The sequence below is a fragment of the Psittacula echo genome (assembly GCF_963264785.1).
Source record: "Psittacula echo genome assembly, chromosome: 13".
NCBI lineage: Eukaryota > Metazoa > Chordata > Aves > Psittaciformes > Psittacidae > Psittacula > Psittacula echo.
In genome coordinates, this window is record NC_137749.1 from 14,059,854 (window position 1) to 14,080,128 (window position 20,275).

The 20,275-nt window shown below is 57.4% G+C and overlaps 1 protein-coding gene across 2 annotated transcripts in view; it reads left to right on the plus strand.

Moving 5' to 3' along the window:
• The window catches only part of OSBP2 (oxysterol binding protein 2), an 83,346-nt gene that overhangs the window by 52,225 nt on the left and 10,846 nt on the right, over positions 1 to 20,275 (plus strand). For both annotated transcript variants that reach the window (XM_080629048.1, XM_080629049.1), the window contains 5 exons: positions 250 to 500; positions 15,055 to 15,253; positions 16,898 to 17,015; positions 18,462 to 18,528; positions 18,895 to 19,062. In XM_080629048.1, coding sequence (XP_080485174.1) covers positions 250 to 500; positions 15,055 to 15,253; positions 16,898 to 17,015; positions 18,462 to 18,528; positions 18,895 to 19,062 — 803 coding nt within the window. The remainder of the gene's footprint in view (positions 1 to 249; positions 501 to 15,054; positions 15,254 to 16,897; positions 17,016 to 18,461; positions 18,529 to 18,894; positions 19,063 to 20,275) is intronic.

Consider the following 20,275-nt stretch of genomic DNA (forward strand, 5'->3'; position numbering starts at 1 on the left):
GCCACCTATTGCTCAGCCCTGCCCCAAGTCTCAGTGACAGCGATGGGAGCCCTTTGGTCACCTCCTCGGCGCTCCGAGTGACTCCTGCTTTGCTCCAACGCTCCATGCTCTGCTCCTGGGGGACACGGTGGCCACAGCCCCATCCCTGGCAGAGCTGCCTGCACACAGGGGGAGGCAGGAGGTCCCCTGCCCGCGCCACGTCCGGGGGTAACCATGGAAACTGATTCTCCTCCATCCCTCCCTTTGCAGATGACTCGGGCGATGAGGAGCCTGCCTCGCAGTCAGACAAGAGCGAGCTGCACGGCACGTTGAAAACCCTCTCGAGTAAGCTGGAGGATCTGAGCACTTGCAATGACCTGATCGCCAAGCACGGCGCGGCCCTGCAGCGCTCGCTCAGCGAGCTGGAGAACCTCAAGCTGCCGGCCGAGAGCGGCGAGAAGATCAAGGCGGTGAATGAACGGGCCACGCTCTTCCGCATCACCTCCAATGCTATGATCAACGTAAGTTGCTGGGGTTTCCTCCTCCTCCTCCTCCCTCCATCGTCCTTCTTCCCCCTGGCACGGCCCCGTGTTGTCCCCATGCACCGGCTTCCCGCTGGAGCTGTGTTCTGGATTGTGTCTGCTCAGGGCTTGGGCACGGCTGGGGGCTTGGTGCCAGCTCAGTGCCACGGCGAGGGGATGGGAAGTCGGGAACAGGCAGCGCGGGAAGCAGGAATGGATGGTCTGCTGCATCCTCATGGCATGCTTTCTGGGGAGGCTGCTCCAAACTGGCACCCTGGGGATGTTAAAAGCCGGGTGGAGGTGTGGAATGCAAAGGGGCTTTCTGCCGTTCCGGATGGAAGGCTTTCTGACTGACACAGAACTGGGGGCTGGTTCCTGCTGCGCGTTCAGACCCACCCGTCAGTCACATCCTCGCTGAGCTCCATGAAGCTGCCCTTGTTTCACGCGAGTGGGGATTTAACCCCCTTGGGGTCTGGTTGTGCTTCCCAGCCGGGTTGGCTGGAGTCGGGAAGCCTGTGCTGGCTCCAGCGCTGCTCGCTGCCGTGTGCTCTCGGCTTCTGTTTTGGACAGTGTCTGTTTGGGGTGCGGATCTGCCTCTGTCACAGCCAAAGGCCCTGCTGAGGAGCCTCGTGTTCCCTGGGGAGCTCTGGGGAAGGGAAGAGAGAGCAAAACTGAGGGGAAAACCCAACAAACCCAACCCCAAAGCCTCACAGACCTGGAAGAATGCATTGGAGTAGAGCTCGAGGACTTGTGAATGGAACGGTGCTGCCGCTGTGCTGTGCTCGCCCTGAGCTAAAGGAGGCTGTGTCTTGTTTAAGTGGGCTTTGAATATAGCATTAATAATAGTAATCCCCAGCAGGAGCTGGGAGCACTTGGGAGCCTGTCCCCGCTTGCAGAAGGTTGTAGCTGTTGGGGAAAAGGCTTCCTGAGGTGGTGCCTTGCTTCGGGGGTGAACGTGCGGCGCTTTCCCTGGGGAGACTTCGTGGAAGTTCCTGGAGCGGGGCTGGCAGCACGGTGGGAGGTGACAGCGGAGCCCTTGGTGCTGCCGAGGTGGTTCAGAGGCAGAGCAGCACTGGGATGTGTGCAGGGAATGGCTGGGGAGAGACAGGTTTTGTAGCAGCCTTTTGGGAAGAGACAAGCAAAGCAACCCCTGCCTCGTCCAGCCCCGAGAGGAGGAGGTCGTGGTGGCTGCAGTGTGATAAAGGCTTGAGTGAAACCATCTGGACAGTGGGAACAGCACAAAAACTGGGCAGAGGAACAGCAGAAACGGGGTTTGACCGAACACTGAGGAGGTGAGAGGGGCTGGGGAGGGAGCGGGGCTTCAGATGCGTGTTAGAGATCAGCTTTGAACAGCAGCATCCTCTGATAGCTCAGGAGCAGCTCCGCATGTCCGAAGGGGAAAGGTTGTGCCATGGAAGCAGCAGGGTGGAAGCAGGGCAGCAGCTCCTGGGGTGGTTGTGGCTCTCCCAGCCTGTCTCTGGGGGGTGGGGGTGACAGACACTGACCCCGGGAAGCAGTGGTGCTTTGCAGGGGGATGGATTAGGAAGGCAGGAGGAGGGCGAGCAGGGCAGGGTTGTAGGGGATGAGAGGGAGGGGGACCAAGAGACTCCCAGCTATGTGGTCACCTTGTCCTGCATGAGTCCCTTTTTGTGCCTTGTGTTAGCATGGGGTGATGTTGCTGCACGGAGCCTGCCCAGGAAGACTCTGCTGGGGTGTGTGGGGGCTCTGTGCAAGGCAAAGGTCCCTAAACCTTCTGTACTGAAACATGAAGCATCGCTGCAGGGAAGTGCAGGGAGCCCAAGCCGTCTCCTGACAGTAGGTGAAAATACACCCTGCTCCTGCCACAGGCTTCGCAGGGACACGCATCCCATGGGAGCCCGGGATGCTTGGGTGGGTGGGTAGTTCCTTGCGGGAAAAAGAGGAGCTCTTAGGCAGAAGCTCTTCCCTGTGAGGGTGCTGAGGCGCTGGCCCAGGGTGCCCAGAGAAGCTGTGGCTGCCCCATCCCTGGCAGTGTTCAAGGCCAGGTTGGACACAGGGGCTTGGAGCAAGCTGCTCCAGTGGAAGGGGTCCCTGCCCGTGGCAGGGGTTGGAGCTGGATGAGCTTTGAGGTCCCTTCTGCACAAACCAGGCTGGGACCCTGTGATTCTCTGCTCTCAGCTGTGTCACCTGCAGGACCGGATGCCCAAAGCCAGACTTTAGCACAAGTGCTTCAAGGCCTCTTCCTGACCGTTCCCATCTCCATCCCCATCAGCCCATGGGGATGAACACGGCTCCTCAGGGGCAGTTCAAGGCAATCAAGGCTGAAGCACAGAAATCAGTCACTCCTGGTTGGAACACGTGAGCAGCCCTGGGCCCAGCTCTGTGCACGGGCAGGGCAGGGGCAGGCTGTGCTGTGCTGCCCGCAGCGGGAAGGGACGGATGCTCCGGGGCTGGTCCTTGTGTTTTCCGTCAGCCGCCTGTGATCCGATTATGTAAATATCCCGGGAGCTGCAGGGAGCGAGTGCAGGGAAGTGAATCTGTGCAGATGACAAGAGCCTCACTGCAAAGGTGACCTCGCTGCGTGCTCCCCATCCTGCCTCTGCTGGCTCCCGGTGCTGCTCCTCCCAGGATCCAGAGGGGAAGGCGGCTTCAGCTGCCCCTCGGATGCTCGGGATGGTGGAGGAAGGTTTGGGCAGAGGTGGAGAGGGATGTGCTGGACCTTTGTGTTACAGGTGAGGGTCTGATCCATGCAGAGACAGACTGTTGTAGGGCTTCAGTTCAGACTCATAGAACAGTTTGGGCTGGAAGGGACCTTCAGAGCTCATCTGGTCCAACCCCTGCAATGAGCAGGGACGTCTTCAACAAGACCAGGTTGTTCAGAACCATATCCAGCCTGGCCTGGAGTGGCTCCAGGGATGGGACAGCCACCACCAATCTGGGCAACCTGTGCCAGTGCCTCAGCATCCTCACGGTAACAAATTCCTTCCTCACATCCAGCATGAATCTCCCCTCTTTTAGTTTCAAACCATCACTCCTTGTCCTATTACAACAGGCTCTGCTAAAGAGTCTCTCCCCATCTTACAGCCACCTTTCAGGTACTGGAAGGCTGCAATAGGGTCTGCCTGGGGTCTTCTCCAGAGCTGGATCAGGACTGCAGGGGGGATCTAAGCAGAGCAGAGGGGCAGAATCCCCTCCCTTGACCTCCTGCTCACAGCCCTTTGCTCCCATCTGCACTTGGGAGTCTCCATCATGCCCCATGGGGGATGCTCGTGGTGGATCAAAGGGGTCAGAGTGTCCCTGTGTCACACAGGGAGGGGATGCAGGGAAGCGAGTTGCAATCTGCTGCAGGGGAGGAGGGGGAGGCATGCAAAAATAAGCAGCAACAAATGAAAGGGCTCATTAGAGGCGCAGGGCTGAGGAGCACAGCGCTGGAGTGCTTAGACTTGTTCAAGGAGCAGCGAGAGCTTCCGACTCATCATTCAGCAGCAGGGACACACTGAGGAAGCGGTTTTGGCATCGGGAAGAGCTCCCAGGGCTGTGGGTGGTGCTGGAAATAGGGTTTTAATGGGAATGGGGCTTGTGGCGTTGTGCAGGAGCTGCGCTCTGCCTTTGGCTTGCCTTATGCTTCCTTAAGGGATGTGAGCATGGAGACCAGCGAGTCTTGGGGTTGGCTGTGTCACTCCTGCATTATCCCTCGGGCTTCCTGAGGAGCAGAGGTGGAGGAAGGGTCTGTGGGGCTGGTGCAGCCCAGGCAGATAGGGCTGAGAGCCTGTTGGGGCGGGGAGATGCTGAGTGGGCAGCTCCTGTGGGGCTGGAGCGGAACCAGTGGTCCCAGGGACCACAGCACCCCATAGGATACTGCCCTTAGGAGACACACTGTGCCGGTGGCCACAAGCCCATCACATGGAAGGAACCACTTTGAGGCAGACTGAGCTTTCCCACCCGGGTTTTCCTTTCCTGCAGGAGTAGAATCATAGAACCCAGCCTGGTTTGGGGTGGAAGGGACCTTAAAGCTCCTCCAGTTCCAGCCCCCTGCCACGGGCAGGGACACCTTCCACTAGAACAGGCTGCTCATGGACCTGTCTGCAGCTCCGGCACCCAAAGGCATCAGCAAAGAGCATCCTTCAGGGCTCTGAACCTGCAGGGAGGGGTTTTAAGTGTGTGAAACTCCGGGCTTGAACCAGACGTGAGATCCATAACAACACATCCTGCTGCTCGCCCGGGACGGGCGGCCGGGGGCTGTTGGTTTAAGCCTCTGTGGGATTCCAGCAGCACTTGGAGACCTCCCGGGTGCCTGTGCTGGAGTGAGCTGCTTCCCTAAGAGCTGCTCCTCTGCCTTCCCGTGTCCCAGCCTCCCTGCTGCGTTCACTTCCCGTGGGATGCTGCTGTGATTGATTCCTACTCCTAAAACTGCTTCCATATAAACCTGACTGATGTCAAGTGCATGCGTTGGGTTCCCCGGAGCAGCCTCCAGCCTGGTGGGTAATTTCTCAGGGTTTATTATACTGTCTGTGTCTGTGCTTGCGAAGCTGCTTCAGGCTGGTGGGAAGCAGAATTCCCAGGGTTTCCTCCCTGAGGTGTTGCATGGCTGGGATGATGCTGCCGGAGCGGACCTGGCTGGGTCCCGGTGTGCTGAGTGTGCGGTGCCGTCCCTTGGGATCCCCAAACCCATCCTGACACAGGATGATGGAACCCACCTCCTGCTCCAGGCAACTGGGGCAGAGATGCTGAGCAGGGAGGGAACAGCTGCCTGCTGGGTGCTCCCAGTTCACCCCAGCACAGCCAGTGGGGCAGGAGGAGCTCTCCATCGCATGCATCCATGTACTACAGGGATTGATTCAAGCAGGCTCCAGCTTCATCGTCTGCATTTGCTTCCTTAGCAGCAGGAATTGTCCCCATGTGCCCTCGATGGCCTCAGCGGGTGCTCTGCTGCCTGAAATCAGAGCAAACCCCAGCAGTGGGGCAGGGCTTCTCCTTCCTCCCTGTGACTTCCAGTGGTGATCACACAGGAGGAGCTGGGTCTGGCATGTCCCACTGCCTGTGATAATGATCCGTGCTGTGCTCATGACACACACACACTGATCAGCCCATTGGAAACCATGTCACCGACCCAGAAAACCCCCGGCTTTGGGATTAAATCCCTCACTCCACCCCTAATCCTCGCTGGATGAGAGGCTGCAGCGAGGGCTCCGTGTGTGCGGGGTGGTTTGGCTGCGGATGCGCCGTGCTGATGAATAACCAGTGGGTGCTTTGCTGTTCTCTGGGGTGCAGGGTGGAGGGGGGTGGGTGCCACCCTGGGGTCTATCACTGCTCATGGGGCTGGGGTCCAGGATGTGGGGAAGTGGAGCCTGGCCCCGTGCTCGGAGCTGCTGCAGCTTTCTCTGGAGCCTTCTTATTGGTGTTTTGATGTAGAGGGTGTCTCTGGTCAGATCTGCCCAGACAGGCACTGCCTTCCTTGTAATCATCATCATTCCCTGTGGATGCTGAGTCTTCCCAGCCCAGTTCTGTCCCAGGGGTGTGTGCTCAGACCTTGCACACGAGACCTCCGTGCCACCGGGGCTTTCGGTGCTGCTCCTGCTTCAACCTCACTGTGCCTTAGAGCTTCTCAGTCTCTTCTCCTCTTCCTCCTCACTGGGTTCATCTGACCCCCAGGAGGCTTCAGGCTCTGTCCTGGGCTTCCCCACAGAGCCTCATGTGAGAACGCGAAGGACACGTTGTCACCAGTACCTGAGGACGTCTCTCACAGCTCAGCCCTCCTGGGTTTTGGCTAAAAGCGGTAACTTTTGTGTTCTGTGCAGCTTCAGAGCTGCGTTTGGAGCATTCCTGGCTGTGGGATCAGCAGGGCTGTGTGTCAGTGGCCTTAGCATGTCCGACACGGGGATTGCACCGTCAGCAGTGCCTGGTGTGGGTCAGCAGAGCTGAACCGTGAGACAGCCCTGCCAGGCGCTGCCTCCGCTGCCACCGCAGTGCTGTGACCGGGTGAGCCCTGTCCCTACCTCCTGGGACCCCCCGTACCCAGTGGTTGTTGGCACCCTGAGGACATGGGGAGGGCAGATAGCGAAGTGTTGCTGGGTTAATCCCTCTGGGGTTCTGCCCCTGCTATCACCAGGGTTGTGTTCACCTCTGGCACCCGGGATGCTTCTCTCAGTTCCTTCCTCCCATGCCTGCAATGGCAGCACTGGGTCTCCCATGGCTTTACCCAGGAAGGAGTCACAGCACTGGGAGACGAGTGGGCTCGAGGAGCTGCTGCTCCTGCAGCCCCTCTGAGCAGCAGGACTGTTGGCAAAGGCATTGCATGAGGCTGAAGCCGCGGTCCCGGTGGCAGCAGCTTCCTGCAGCTCATGGGGCCGGGGCTGCCCGCGGGCAGTGCCAGCTGCTCACTGCCACCGTGGCGCTGGGACAGATGCTCTTCCAGCCTGGAGGTTGCTCCGTCAGGCAGAAGAGGAGAGAAGCTGCCAGCAAGAGCCTCATTAAATCTGTTTGTGAGAGCCCTTTGCAGGCCAGAGCGCTCAGAGCACGTCAGAGCCAGGGTCTGGCCCCTGCGTGCACTCCAGGTGGGGACTGGCCCCTCTCATGGCGTTGGCTCTTCTGCTTTATGTATTCCTGTGAGGGTCCAGGAGATCCCAGCACAAAGTCTCTGCTCCTTGTGCATCTTCTGTGCTGGTCCCAGCATGTCCTCGCCATGCTGTAGTGCCCTGAAGGACCACCCAGCAGGGCCTGGCTGGCATCATGTTGGTCTGGAACCCTTGGCCAGTGTTGGCTTATTCCACTTCTTAGAGCCAGGATGGGAATTTCCTTTCATTGTGCCAAACAGGAGGTGGTTGAGGCCCTCAGTGCCATGGGTTAGTGGTGGCCTTGGCAGTGCTGGGGTAAAGGTTGGACTGGATGAGCTTCAAGTTCTTTTCCAACCCAGTTGATTTGATGATTTGTGAATACAGACTGGGCAGCCTATGGAAGGGCTGCGTGGGTTCAGGGCTGGAGCCTGTTAATGCAGCTGGGCTGGTGGATTTGCCACTGTCTGACCCTAATCCTCTCCATATCTCCTGGGGTCACATGTCTGTCATGGTGCAGGCAGGGACAGCGCAGGACTGCCCGGGGTGAGGTCCTCTTTGAGGAGCTCCACCATGGGCAAGGTGTGCTTGGTGGGTTATGCAGTGCTGAGCCTGCCTTATGGGGGAGCACTGTGTCTTCATGGCATCCCTGGCAGTGTTCAAGGCCAGGTTGGACACAGGGGCTTGGAGCAAGCTGCTCCAGTGGAAGGGGTCCCTGCCCGTGGCAGGGGTTGGAGCTGGAGGAGCTTTAAGGTCCCCTCCAGCCCAAACCAGGCTGTGATGCTGGGATTCTATAAAAGAAAAGCAATAGGGAGTGAGATGATTTTTGGCATCAAACTCAGGTTTTTAACTGAGCCTGGCAGGCTGAGCCCAGCACTTTCTTTCAGGCTCTCCTCTTGCCACCAGCCCTGCTCCAGGGAGAAGCTGCTCCTGGTATGCCTGCATCCTCCTGCTCCAGCCAGGGGGGATGCTCGTGAGCTGACTGAGGTCACTCCAAGGATGTGGGACAGATCTGCTGTTATTGAAGCAGCCTGTGTTGATGTGGATGTTTCCTGGTGCTGTCCAGCCACTGGCACAGCTGTGGGGACCATCGCTGCCGCAGCAGATGGCTACACCCAAAACCACGTCCCAGTGTGATGTGATTTGGGATTCAGGCTGCCTCTATCCTTACGTTTCCCTTTTCCTTCCTGCTCAGAGTCTTGTGGTGGGGGAAAGGACAAATGAACCCTCTCCCGGTGCGGACGCTCGTGTTTCTGCCGTGTGTGCCAGGAGCACTGATGTGGTGGGAATGTGTTCAGAGCTAATGCGGATCAAGAACCGCCCTGCCCTTGGGGCTGTTCTGCAGCAAGCAGATGTGTCCCAGGGTTTTGATGACTCCAGGAAGGAAGGGAGCACTTATCTGGAGCTGATGAAGTGACAACTCCTGCTGTATAATTCACCACTGAAAGAGAGATGATTGAACACATCTGGCGGTTGCCTTCTCTCTGACACTCCTGGGTGATGAAGTGGTCCTTGTCCCATGCAGGCGAAGGAAGGGTCTGCTTGAGGAGCAGGAGGTGTTGCTCCTGGAACAGTAGGCACGTCCCTGGAAGGTTTTCTGTTCCCTAAAGGTTAGATTGACAGGGCTGTTCCTCCAGGATGCTCGGGGAAAGTGGGACTGTGGGTTTGAGCGCATTCCCATCAGCAATGCGTTGGAGGTGATGAAACCTTGCTAGGACTTCCTGAGAGGTTGTCACTTCTTGTGGTTCAGACCCTGGGCAGAAATCTGGTGTATCTCAATTGGATCGTTTACTCTTTTGAGCTAACGAACCTCATCTCTCTGTTCCTTGTCCCCCGTTTTAACGGAAGAACCACCACCACAGGGTAGGATGTGGATGACCTCGGGATGATCCTTTCCAGCTGCATAAGTAACCCGTGGGCTGTTGATGATGTTCCCATTAGCCTATGACAAGCTGTGAAATGTGCTCCATTTGCCATGACAAATGTGTGAATGGTGCTAAATTCACCCACTGCTGTTGGGCATGGGGACAGATGGCGGTGGTGGCACCAGGGCTCACCTCCAGCTCCGCAGCAGGGTCTTGGTGCCACCTTGCTTCTTTGTCCATGGCAATTTGCAGGAGCCTCAGTGGTGTTTTCCCACGAACACACACTCTTTTGGCCACTTTGGCTGTGCTTCCTTGTCTTGAGGGTGATTTACACTCCACCATCCAATGCTGGATTAGGCCCTGCTGCAATTTGGAGAGGACGAGAAGCCACCTCCATCCTTCCTGCCACCTGCCTGCAGGTACCGCTGGGCTGCCCTGAGGCTTGTGCCCATACTGCAGATGAATGGAGCGTGCTGTTGTCTTTAGCAAGCTTGTTTGAAACAGGCTCCCAACACAAGAGGGATGTGGAGCTGCTGAAGTGAGTCCAGAGGAGGCCATGGAGATGCTGCGAGGGCTGGGGCAGCTCTGCTCTGGAGCCAGGCTGAGAGAGCTGGGCTGGGGCAGCCTGGAGAAGAGAAGGCTCCTGAAGGGGAGACCTGAGAGCAGCTCCAGTGCCTGAAGGGGCTGCAGGAAACCTGGAGAGGGGCTTGGGACAAGGGCCTGTAGGGACAGGCCAAGGGGAATGGCTTTAACCTGCCAGAGGAGCAGTGGTTGGAACTTGGTGAGCTTTAAGGTTCTGTTCCATTCCAAGCCATTCCATGATTCCATGAAACTGCAGCAGCTGTGCTGTGGCAGTGATAGCGTGGAGGGGACATGGGCATATGGGGTGTGACTTGGTCTTCCTTGTGCTACTGGGAAGCTGTGGGGTGGCTAATGTGCTCTGCAAGTGATGCAGTGTCTGTGCAAAGGCTGCATCTTCAGATGCCCATAGCCTTGCCTCCCAGCCACACAGCTCACTGAGGACTCGTTCACCTTCTGCTTCCCTCCTGCAAACCAGGCCCTGCGCCCTCCTTGCGCCAGGTTCCTCTGGCCTTTGTGAGGAATGGTCAGCGTCCCTGCCACAGCAGCATGGATTTGGGGCTGTGTCTCACAACCCGGATCAGGCTCAGCTCTGACTAAATTTAGCTGCTGCTCCATAAGGGTTCTCTGAGCTGGATTTGAGGTGTGCAGTTGGTTGCACCTTTGGAGCCGGGGAGATGAATGAAGTGAAGGAGCCATGACCTGGGATGCTGGAGTTCTGGCTGGGTTCGTGTCTCCTGTCCTCACCTTAATCTGCACCACGGCTGGTCCAGGGTGCCACGTGCATCCCTCCAGTGTCACCGGCTGGGGCCATCACCCTTGGCTCCTTGGCCACCTGCAGAGGGATGGTTCCTGCTGCTGGAAACAGCTCCCAACCTTGATCCCAAGGGATTTGCAACGGGATCTGCTGCTGCTGGGGATGACACCACACAATCCCAATGGAGGTGGGAAGCAGGGATGCCTGTGAGTGGTGAAGCAGAAGGTCCAGGCTCCTCCCAGGTGCTGTTTGAGGTAAAGTGGGTGCTGGGGTGACAGCTCCTGACCTCCCTGGCTCCTCCTGAAACAGAGGGCATGGGGGCAATGGGGTGAGCTGTGTGTGGCTGCTTTCAGCCTTGGTCCTGAGCGCTGGCTGAGCTGTTGTGGCAGGGTCAGTGGCACAGGAGGGGAGCGGAGCTGAGTTCATCCCAACGCGGTGCAGAGCAGCTGAACCCATCCGAAATCAGAACGTGGCTGAGAAGGGGCATGAAGGGATTTGTCTCCTTATCTTGGACCTTGTCACAGCATCCCTTGCTGCACCCAGTCCTCCTTGGTTGCCCCAGTGGGTCGAGGTGCAGCACCATCACTCTTGGTACTGCTTTGGGCATGGCTGGAGCATGGCTGGGGATCCCAGGGCACTGCTGGTGTGGTTGGGGTGGTCAGGGCAGGGAGAGCTGCGTGTCCCTGGGCCAGCATCATAGAACCATAGAATCACAGAAGGGTTGGAAGGGACCTTAAATCTCATCCAGTTCCAGCACAGAAGCTGTGGCTGCCCCGTCCCTGGCAGTGTTCAAGGCCAGGTTGGACACAGGGGCTTGGAGCAAGCTGCTCCAGTGGAAGGGGTCCCTGCCCGTGGCAGGGGTTGGAACTGGAGGAGCTCTCATGTACCTTCCAACCCAGACCAGGCTGGGGTTCTGCTGCAGCTCTGCGGAAGGCAAGTGGAGAGCATCCCACTGTCATGCCGCCTCCTGCTCCAGCTCTTTCACTCCATGAATGTTGCTCTTCTTCCCTCCCAACCCCACACCTGGCAACACGTTCCCTCTTTCCAATGCTGTCTCCCAATTGCCTTCCCTTCCCTCTCCTCCAGGACCCTTTTCCCAGCCACATTTTCTTGCTCTCCATCGGCACCAACCAGCCCTGGGAGCCGGTGGTGCTCACTCAGCTGGAAAGAGCATCTGGGTGATGAATGTCACTGGGAGCAGTGGTGAAGCCATTCCAGCCCGGAGCAGAGGACCTGGCTGATGGGTCCTGGAAGAGCCCCAGGAACATTTTCCTTCTGGATTTGTTTCCCTGGGGAGCAGCAGGCTCCCTTCCTCACGCAGCAGCAGTGCCATGCTGCTGCCGGCTCTGGTGAGGAGCATCTGAGGGCTCCATCCTGCATCTCAAGGTTTGTCTTTGGATGGAGCCAAGACGTGGCTGAGGTGTCTCAGGCTCCTTGTGGGCTACGTCAGCAGCCGAGGGGCTGGGGAAACCAGACAGCAGAGCCCAAGCTGGGGGCTGGGACTCATTTCCCTTCAGTATTGACCTCCCTGGGGTCAGTACTGAAAGAGAGGGGAGATGCTCATGTCTGAACTACTCACTGCCAGCTCTCTGCAGCCCCGGGGTGCTCATGGTGCTGCCCCTGCTCCATGTTGGGGTCTGGGGCACATTTTACCTGAGGAATGGTGATAAAATACAGCCTGAGGCCCCCCAGTGCTGCTGCCCCACTGGTGAGCATCCCTGTGAACCTCTGCACTGTCTGGCTGCAGGAGGTGTAACACCACTGAATAACTTCAATTGGCTTGGCTGCTGCAGGAGCTGGGGACCTGGGCTTGGGGGGTTTTGCTTGCAGGATGTTCTCTTTGCCATCCTCAGCATCACTTGCCCGGGTTGATCTTCCCAAAACCTCCCCGTGCCCCATGAAGCGACTTCTCCACCACTTGGATTATTATGAATGAAGCCTGTGGGTGCACTTTTCCCTTTGGGATACAGCAGGGATCCTCTGTGGAGCTCGGCATCCTCGGGCTGAGAGGATCCCAGGTTTAATCTGCTGTTTTCCCTTTGACTGATGGAGCCGTTTCTCCTCCACGTCCCCCAGCTCCAGCTGCCTGGTGATGCTCTGGAGAGCCTCCTGCCTCCTCTCCTTACCTCTTCCTTGAGTTTACCATTGCACCTTCCAGCCCATGGTGAGCCGCAGGAGGGCAAGAGGTGATCTACAGCATCGCTTTAAAGCGCTCTGAGCTGGGGACAGCCAGAACTTTCCATGCCCCGTGCCAGCGAGCTGTGCCAGCAGGGATAATTCTGTGCCTGCAGGGAGGGACCTTGGGCGCAGATAATGAGCTTGGCTGGGCTGGGAAGGGCACGGCCATGATCTTGTTACTTGCCCTTGTGGTTTCATCCTCTTAAATGCAATGCATCAGCGTAATGAAAGAAGCCAGCTCAGGGCTGGGATTGTTTTAACTGGGGGGAGGCTTCAGCTTGCAGGTGGGGATGAAGCCATCAAGGCAGGGTCTGCCGCTGGGCTTTGTGGCCATGGGTGGCTGCTGATGGGACTTTTTGGGTTGGGAAGAGGAGTGGAATTGTTTCCAGAGAGCAGTGTGGTGCTCGCAGGGAGGATTTGTAGAGCCAGGCAGGTAGAATCACTGGTCTGGGTTGTGTTGGAAGGGGCCTTAAAGCTCCTCCAGCTCCAACCCCTGCCATGGGCAGGGACCCCTTCCACTGGAGCAGCTTGCTCCAAGCCCCTGTGTCCAACCTGGCCTTGAACACTGCCAGGGATGGGGCAGCCACAGCTTCTCTGGGCACCCTGGGCCAGCGCCTCAGCACCCTCACAGGGAAGAGCTTCTGCCTTATCTCCAACCTGAACTCCCCCTGTTTCAGTCTGAACCCATCACCCCTTGTCCTATTGCTCCAGTCCCTGATGAAGAGTCCCTCTCCAGCACCCTTGTAGCCCCCTTCAGACCCTGGAAGCTGCTCTGAGGTCTCCAGCAGCTTCTCTTCTCCAGGCTGAACAGCCCCAATGTTCTCAGCCTGGCTCCATACAGGAGGTGCTGCAGCCCCTGATCATCCTCATGGCCTCCTCTGGCCTTGCTCCTACAGCTCCATGTCCTTCATATGTTGGGGACACCAGAGCTGCACCCAGTGCTGCAAGTGGGGACTCCCCAGAGCAGAGCAGAGGGGCAGGATCCCCTCCCTGAGCTGCTGCTCACGCTCTGTTGGTGCAGCCCAGCACACGGGGGAGGTTCTGGGTATCCCCCTCCGTGTGACAGCACCACTGCAGTCTCTGATGGTCACAGATGGAAAGCAGGAGGCTCAGTAGCCGATGCTCCAGGACAAACCCACGTTGTGGAGCTTGCACAGGCTTTTTGGCTGAATCATTCCTGCCTGGCAAGGCTGCACCTGCTGATGTCTCATTAGGGAGCCTTAATGGTGCTGCAGAGTGATGTGTGTTGGATGCTCCACATACCTGTCCATCCTGGAAAAACCAGCAGGTTTGCAGCAGGGCTGTGCGTTTAAAGCCACCCAGGTGCTTTGATGTGGGAATGATCCAGGCCCATGGGCTGGGGGACAGGGAGAACCATGGAATGGTGAGAGCAGGCAGGAGCAATGAGGGATGGAGGTGACACAGATGCAGGGTCAGGTCCTTCTGGGCTGTATTGGGAAGCAGAAGGGTGCAGAGATGAGGACAAAGCAAAACAGCTTTTAAACAGGATGGGTGACACTGATGGAGTTTTCTTGTGCAAAGGACAGACCCAGACTCATTGTGTTTGTCCTTCATTGATCTGATCTTCTGGCACTGGAGGGCTCCTGGTTTGGTGAAGAATTGGTGAATTGGTGCCTTTCGTGGACAAATCCTGGTAAAATCAGGCCAGGTCATGGAGGCTGAAGCCCTGAACTGGTTGCTTGACCAGGAGATACCTTGATATTCAGGTGCCACTTGCACCCCAAATATAGAGTAACCTGCCAAGAAGAGCTGAATAAATCACACGTGAAACCCAAGTAGATGGAAACAGAAAGGCACTGAGTCCTGGGCATGGTTGAAGTCTGTCAAACATGCAGGGCTCTCTGGGTTTAGGCCTTTTGAATGGTTTTGGGTTGTTTATCCCAAGAGGACTTCCAAGGCATTGCTTGGTGCATCCCTTGAGCCCTCCTTCCCTTGTGCCCAGTGTGTCTGCGTGTGTCCCTCTGGTTGCTGGGTCCCAAGGGCCCATTGTGGAGAGGAGAGGGCTTTTGGCCACGGTGAACGTGTTATGAGGGCCAGGTAAGGCCCTTTACTGTGTGCTGGGCTGCGTGGCTCTGGGAGGAGCTGGGCATCCTCCCCCTCTGCCTCCTGGGAGCAGAGGGCTGGTTCCCAGTGAGAGCATTCTCTGCTGTTTGTGGTGTTCACCCTGGAGCCATTGTCCTGTTCACCTTTGCCTCAGCTGCAGGACTGGCATGGATGTGGCTTTGAGGTTTCAGGGCATCCGCGTTTCAGGGCTGAGGTTTGTGTGAGCCCAGCCTGGGCTATGGGGGACCAGGGATGGGGCTGGGGACAGGAACAGGCTGAGGGGCTGGGCATGGCTGCGGGAGCGGGGACATCACTGAGGCTTCATGGACTGCGGGCACTGTTCGTGGTGCAGCTCCTTGGACACCACTGATGTTTGGATGGTCAGAGTTGCAGCGGCCTTCGCCCCATAGGTATGGGTGACTGTGCAGAGCTCTGGGATGGCGTTTGGGAAGACCGGGGTCCTGGGAGGTGAGGTGACGGGGAGCCAGTTCTGGAGTCACCACGTGCCAGCGCTGGCTCCACGGCGAGCTCCCAGGCTCGAGGGCTGTGCCGGGGCTGATCCATCCCTTCCTCCCCTCCAGGCTTGCCGTGATTTCCTGGATTTAGCCGAAACTCACAGCCGGAAATGGCAGCGGGCGCTGCAGTATGAGCGGGAGCAGCGCATCCGGCTGGAGGAGACCATCGAGCAGTTAGCCAAGCAGCACAACAGCTTGGAGCGAGCCTGCCGCGGAGCCCCCGGCCTCTCCTCCAGCACCACGGGCATCACCAGCACCACCAAGGGTGAGTGCCGGGGCAGAGCCCTGCGGGAAGCGTGGGATGGATGGGGGGGGGGTTCTGCTCGGTTGGTCCCAGCAAGTTGTCATGGATGCGAAGGATGCAAAGAGCAGTGCCCTGCATGCTCATGGTGATAGCTGTTAGCGGATCCCATTACTTCCAATACCGCCCAATCCATCACCTTCCAGAGACCTTGTATTTTCCAGTGCATTAAGGGAGCTACAAGAAACCTGGAGAGGGGCTTTGGACAAGGGCCTGTAGGGACAGGCCAAGGGGAATGGCTTGAACCTGCCCGAGGGGAGACTGAGCTGAGCTCTTAGGCAGAAGCTCTTCCCTGTGAGGGTGCTGGGTGCTGGCCCAGGGTGCCCAGGGGAGCTGTGGCTGCCCCATCCCTGGCAGTGTTCAAGGCCAGGTTGGACACAGGGGCTTGGAGCAAGCTGCTCCAGTGGAAGGGGTCCCTGCCCGTGGCAGGGGTTGGAACTGAAGGAGCTTTAAGGTCCCTTCCAACCCAAACCAGGCTGGGATTCCATGATTACACCTTAATTATTTCTAACTATCCTGCTGCTCCTTGCTTGGGTATGTCCCCAAGATATGGATGCAGGAGAGGGCTCACCCCAGCCTGTTTTGGTAGCCAGAACCCTTACCTGTGGGCACCCGTCTGGCTGCTGGAGGTGCCTGGAGGAATCCTGGGGTTCCCGGCTGTGAGGAGTGCCGGTGGCTCCACTGGGACTTGTTTGCTGCTCACAGGAGTTACTGGGCAATAAAATCAAACAGCTTTTGTATTCCTGCCAAATCTCCTTCCCTGTGGGAAGCACTAGTGCCAAATCCTGCAAACCGTGCCGTGTCTCATTGTAAAGGATAGATAGACTCAAGGGGGAGGGTGATGGCAGTGCCAGGTGCTGCCCTTGTTCTTGTATGGCCTCAAGGAAACAGCTTCAAGTTGTGCCAGGAGAGGTTCAGATTGGATATTGGGAACAATTTCTTCATCACAAGGGCTGTCAAGCACCAGAACGGGCTGCCCAGGGATGCGGTGGAGTCACCGTGTAGATGTGGCTTAAGGACATGGGTTAGTGGTGACCTTGGCAGCGCTGGGGAATGGTTGGACTGGATGAGCTTAAAGGGCTTCTCCAACCCAAATGGCTCTGTGGCAGTGGGGAGAGCAGGGGAACACTGCTGCAGGGACAGGCACAAATCCAGCCCAACCCTATCACAAGGGGTAACCCTGCTCCTTCAGAGGAGTCTGGGAATGATGCAGGGAAGGTGGTTGCTGAGCCCTGCTGGGAAGCTGAGCCAAGTGCTGAGCCCAATGGGCTGCTGTGATGGGGTGGCTGGAGCTGGGTGGCTGCTTTGGTCCCAAATGCTCTGGGTGGCATTTGGAGGTTTTCCCAAGCACAGCAGGGAGCCCTTCCGTGCCAGCATTGGGAGCAGGAGACGTGCTGCCAGGGCACATCCTTGCTTTTAGGAGCTGGAAATCGATATGGCATCTTCTTCTTGTGGAGTGGGGTGGAGAGGAGGGGGCAAGCTGTAGATGGAGCCAGTGTTGGAGGGGAAATGGCTGGTGGAGGGTGGGCGCCGGGGACAGACTTGTGCTCAACTGGTTCTAAAGGGATGCAGCAGCACCTGAGTGTCTCAAACCCTTTGTGCCAACAGGGAGCGTGCAGTCTGCGAAAGGCGAGGCCAGTGATGAAGATGAAGAGACAGAGTATTTTGATGCCATGGAGGATGCACCAGCTTTTATCACTGTAACCGCAGACCCCAAGCACCACAGGTACGAGCCCCTGCCTCAGGGCCCCATGTTGCAGAGTGTGAAGGACAGAAGCCAGAGAGTTGTGGTCAATGGGGCGGAGTCCAGTTGGAGGCCTGTATCTAGTGGAGTGCCTCAGGGGTCAGTACTGGGACCAGTATTATTTAATATATTCATCAATGATTTAGATGAGGGAATTGAGTGTACTGTCAGCAAGTTTGCTGATGACACTAAGCTGGGAGGAGTGGCTGACACGCCAGAAGGCTGTGCTGCCATCCAGCGGGACCTGGACAGGCTGGAGAGTTGGGCAGGGAGAAACTTGATGAAATTCAACAAGGGAAAGTGCAGAGTCCTGCATCTGGGCAGGAACAACCCCAGGTTCCAGTATAGGTTGGGGAATAACCTATTAGAGAGCAGTGAAGGGGAAAGGGACCTGGGGGTCCTGGTTGATAGGAGGATGACCATGAGCCAGCAATGTGCCCTTGTGGCCAAGAAGGCCAATGGCATCCTGGGGTGTATTAGAAGGGGGGTGGTCAGTAGGTCGAGAGAGGTCCTCCTTCCCCTCTACTCTGCCCTGGTGAGACCGCATCTGGAATATTGTGTCCAGTTCTGGGCCCCTCAGTTCAAGAAGGACAGGGAACTGCTGGAGAGAGTCCAGCGCAGGGCAACTCAGATGATGAAGGGAGTGGAGCATCTCCCTTATGAGGAAAGGCTGAGGGAGCTGGGTCTCTATAGTTTGGAGAAGAGGAGACTGAGGGGGGACCTTATTAGTGTATATAAATATATAAAGGGGGAGTGTCACGAGGATGGAGCCAGGCTCTTCTCAGTGACAACCAATGGTAAGATGAGGGGTAATGGGTACAAACTGGAACACAAGAGGTTCCACTTAAACTTGAGAAGAAACTTCTTCTCAGTGAGGGTGACGGAACACTGGAACAGGCTGCCCAGGGAGGTTGTGGAGTCTCCTTCTCTGGAGACATTCAAAACCCGCCTGGACACATTCCTGCGTAACCTCATCTGGGTGTTCCTGCTCTGGCAGGGGGATTGGACTAGATGATCTTTTGAGGTCCCTTCCAATTCCTAATGTTCTGTGTGATTCTGTGACCTGCTGTGAGCACAGGAAGAGCAGGGAGGAGTGGTCTGCTGAGCCTTGTGCTTGGGTTTGAGGGCAGCATCCCCTTCCATGGGGTTGCTTTGTGTGCAGAGCTCTTGTGCCTCCCTGGACGTCTGTTTGGGCCGGAGGTACTGGTGGTGTGAACCATGGTGGCATCGCTGGGCTTGCTGCCCACAGGCTGGGTCATACCGTGCTGAGCATCCCCTCCCAGCGCCTGTGCATGGCCCCTATCACCTCGCTGCCTTTCCTGCAGCACCCTGGGGTGGTGCAGGGCGATGCTGTGGGTGATGTTGGCTGTGCTGCACCAGCCTCGGCTCTTCTCTCCCCTTCTCTGACTTGTACTTCCTTCCCCACAGGCGTTCGGGCAGTAACCTGAGTGGGGCCAGCGAGGGCCACCCCGAGGACTGGACCCTGGAGGACAGTGTGAGTTGGCCAGGCAGGGCGGGAGGGATGGTCCTTGGGATGGAACCAGGGAGAGGAGCAGGAGAGGAGGGGGGTGTTGAAGGAACTCTCTGTGCCTCCAGGAAGGAGCAGTTGGCTGCTCTGTGAGCCACAGATGTCAGCACTCTTAGAGCAGCACCCAAACCCCCCACCAAGGGAAGCAGGAGAGTGTTTGGGACACTGGTATTTCCCTGATGCCCTGGAGAACAGGCTCCAGTGCTGCTCCCCAGCACAAGTACCCCCAGTATCTCCTGACCTGTGGTTGCTGCTCCCAGGAGGTGCTGGCTTTGGCGGGGTCATTTGGGGCAAGTCCAGCTTAGATCCGTGTTTCTTCTGTTGCTCCTGCAGGTCTTTGAAAGCTCAAATCAAAGCAGCTACAATGAGTCCACTTGCAAAGATCTCCTGCCAAAGAAAAGGAGACGGAGCCGCATCCCCGACAAACCCAACTACAGCCTTAACCTCTGGAGCATCATGAAAAACTGCATCGGCAAAGAGCTCTCCAAGATCCCCATGCCCGTAAGTGAGCGTGTCCCAGCACCAAGGGCAGGGGGAGGAGGTGCTGCTGTGGTGCTGGTGCTGAGGGTTTGGTGTGAGCATGGCTCCTGCCTGTGCAGAGGCTTTGGGTGATGGCTCTGGCTGGTCCTGCTCTGTCCCATGGCAGCAGAGCAGCCCCGAGTGGGACAGGAGCCAACCCCATCCTGGGTCTGGCTTTTGCACTGCGCAAAGCCCTCTGGAACCACCTCGCTCTCCTCCCCAGCCCTGCTCTGCAGCATCAGCGTGTCCTCACTGCTCTGTGCTGCTGAATCCAAGCCCTGGGGTTTTCACTGCAATTTGTTTGCCCCTTGGAATCATTCTTCTGCTGCTGGAGAGCCAGGAAGCTCAACCTGCCCCAGCAGCATGGGGATGGAGTGCCAGTTGCTTTGTGGTGAAGGGCTCTGACATCGTGGCTGTTACGTAGGATTATAGAACAGTTAAGGTTGGAAAGGACCTTAAGATCATCCAGTTCCAACCCCCTGCCATGGGCAGGGACACCTCACACTAAACCATGGCACCCAAGGCCTCATCCAACCTGGCCTTGAACACCGCTAAGGATGGAGCATTCACAACCTCCCTGGGCAACCCATTCCAGTGCCTCAGCACCCTCTCAGTAAAGAATTTCTTCCTTAGATCCAATCTAAACTTCCCCTGTTTCAGTTTGAACCCGTTACCCCTTGTCCTGTCACTACAGTCCCTGATGAAGAGTCCCTCCCCAGCATCCTTGTAGGCCCCCTTCAGACACTGGAAGCTGCTCTGAGGTCTCCACGCAGCTTCTCTTCTCCAGGCTGAACAGCCCCAACTTTCTCAGCCTGTCTCCATACAGGAGCTGCTCCACTCCCCTGATCATCCTCGTGGCCTCCTCTGGACTTGTTCCAACAGTTCCATGTCCTTTTTATGTCGAGGACACCAGAACTGCACACAATGCTCCAAGTGAGGTCTCACAAGAGCAGAGTAGAGGGGCAGGATCACCTCCTTCAACCTGCTGGTCACGCTCCTCTTGATGCAGCCCAGGATACGGTTGGCTTTCTGGGCTGCGAGCGCACACTGCAGCCGGCTCATGTTCATTTTCTCATCGACCAACACCCCCAAGTCCTTCTCTGCAGGGCTGCTCTGAATCTCTTCTCTGCCCAACCTGTAGCTGTGCCTGGGATTGCTCCGACCCAGGTGTAGGACCTTGCACTTGGCATGGTTC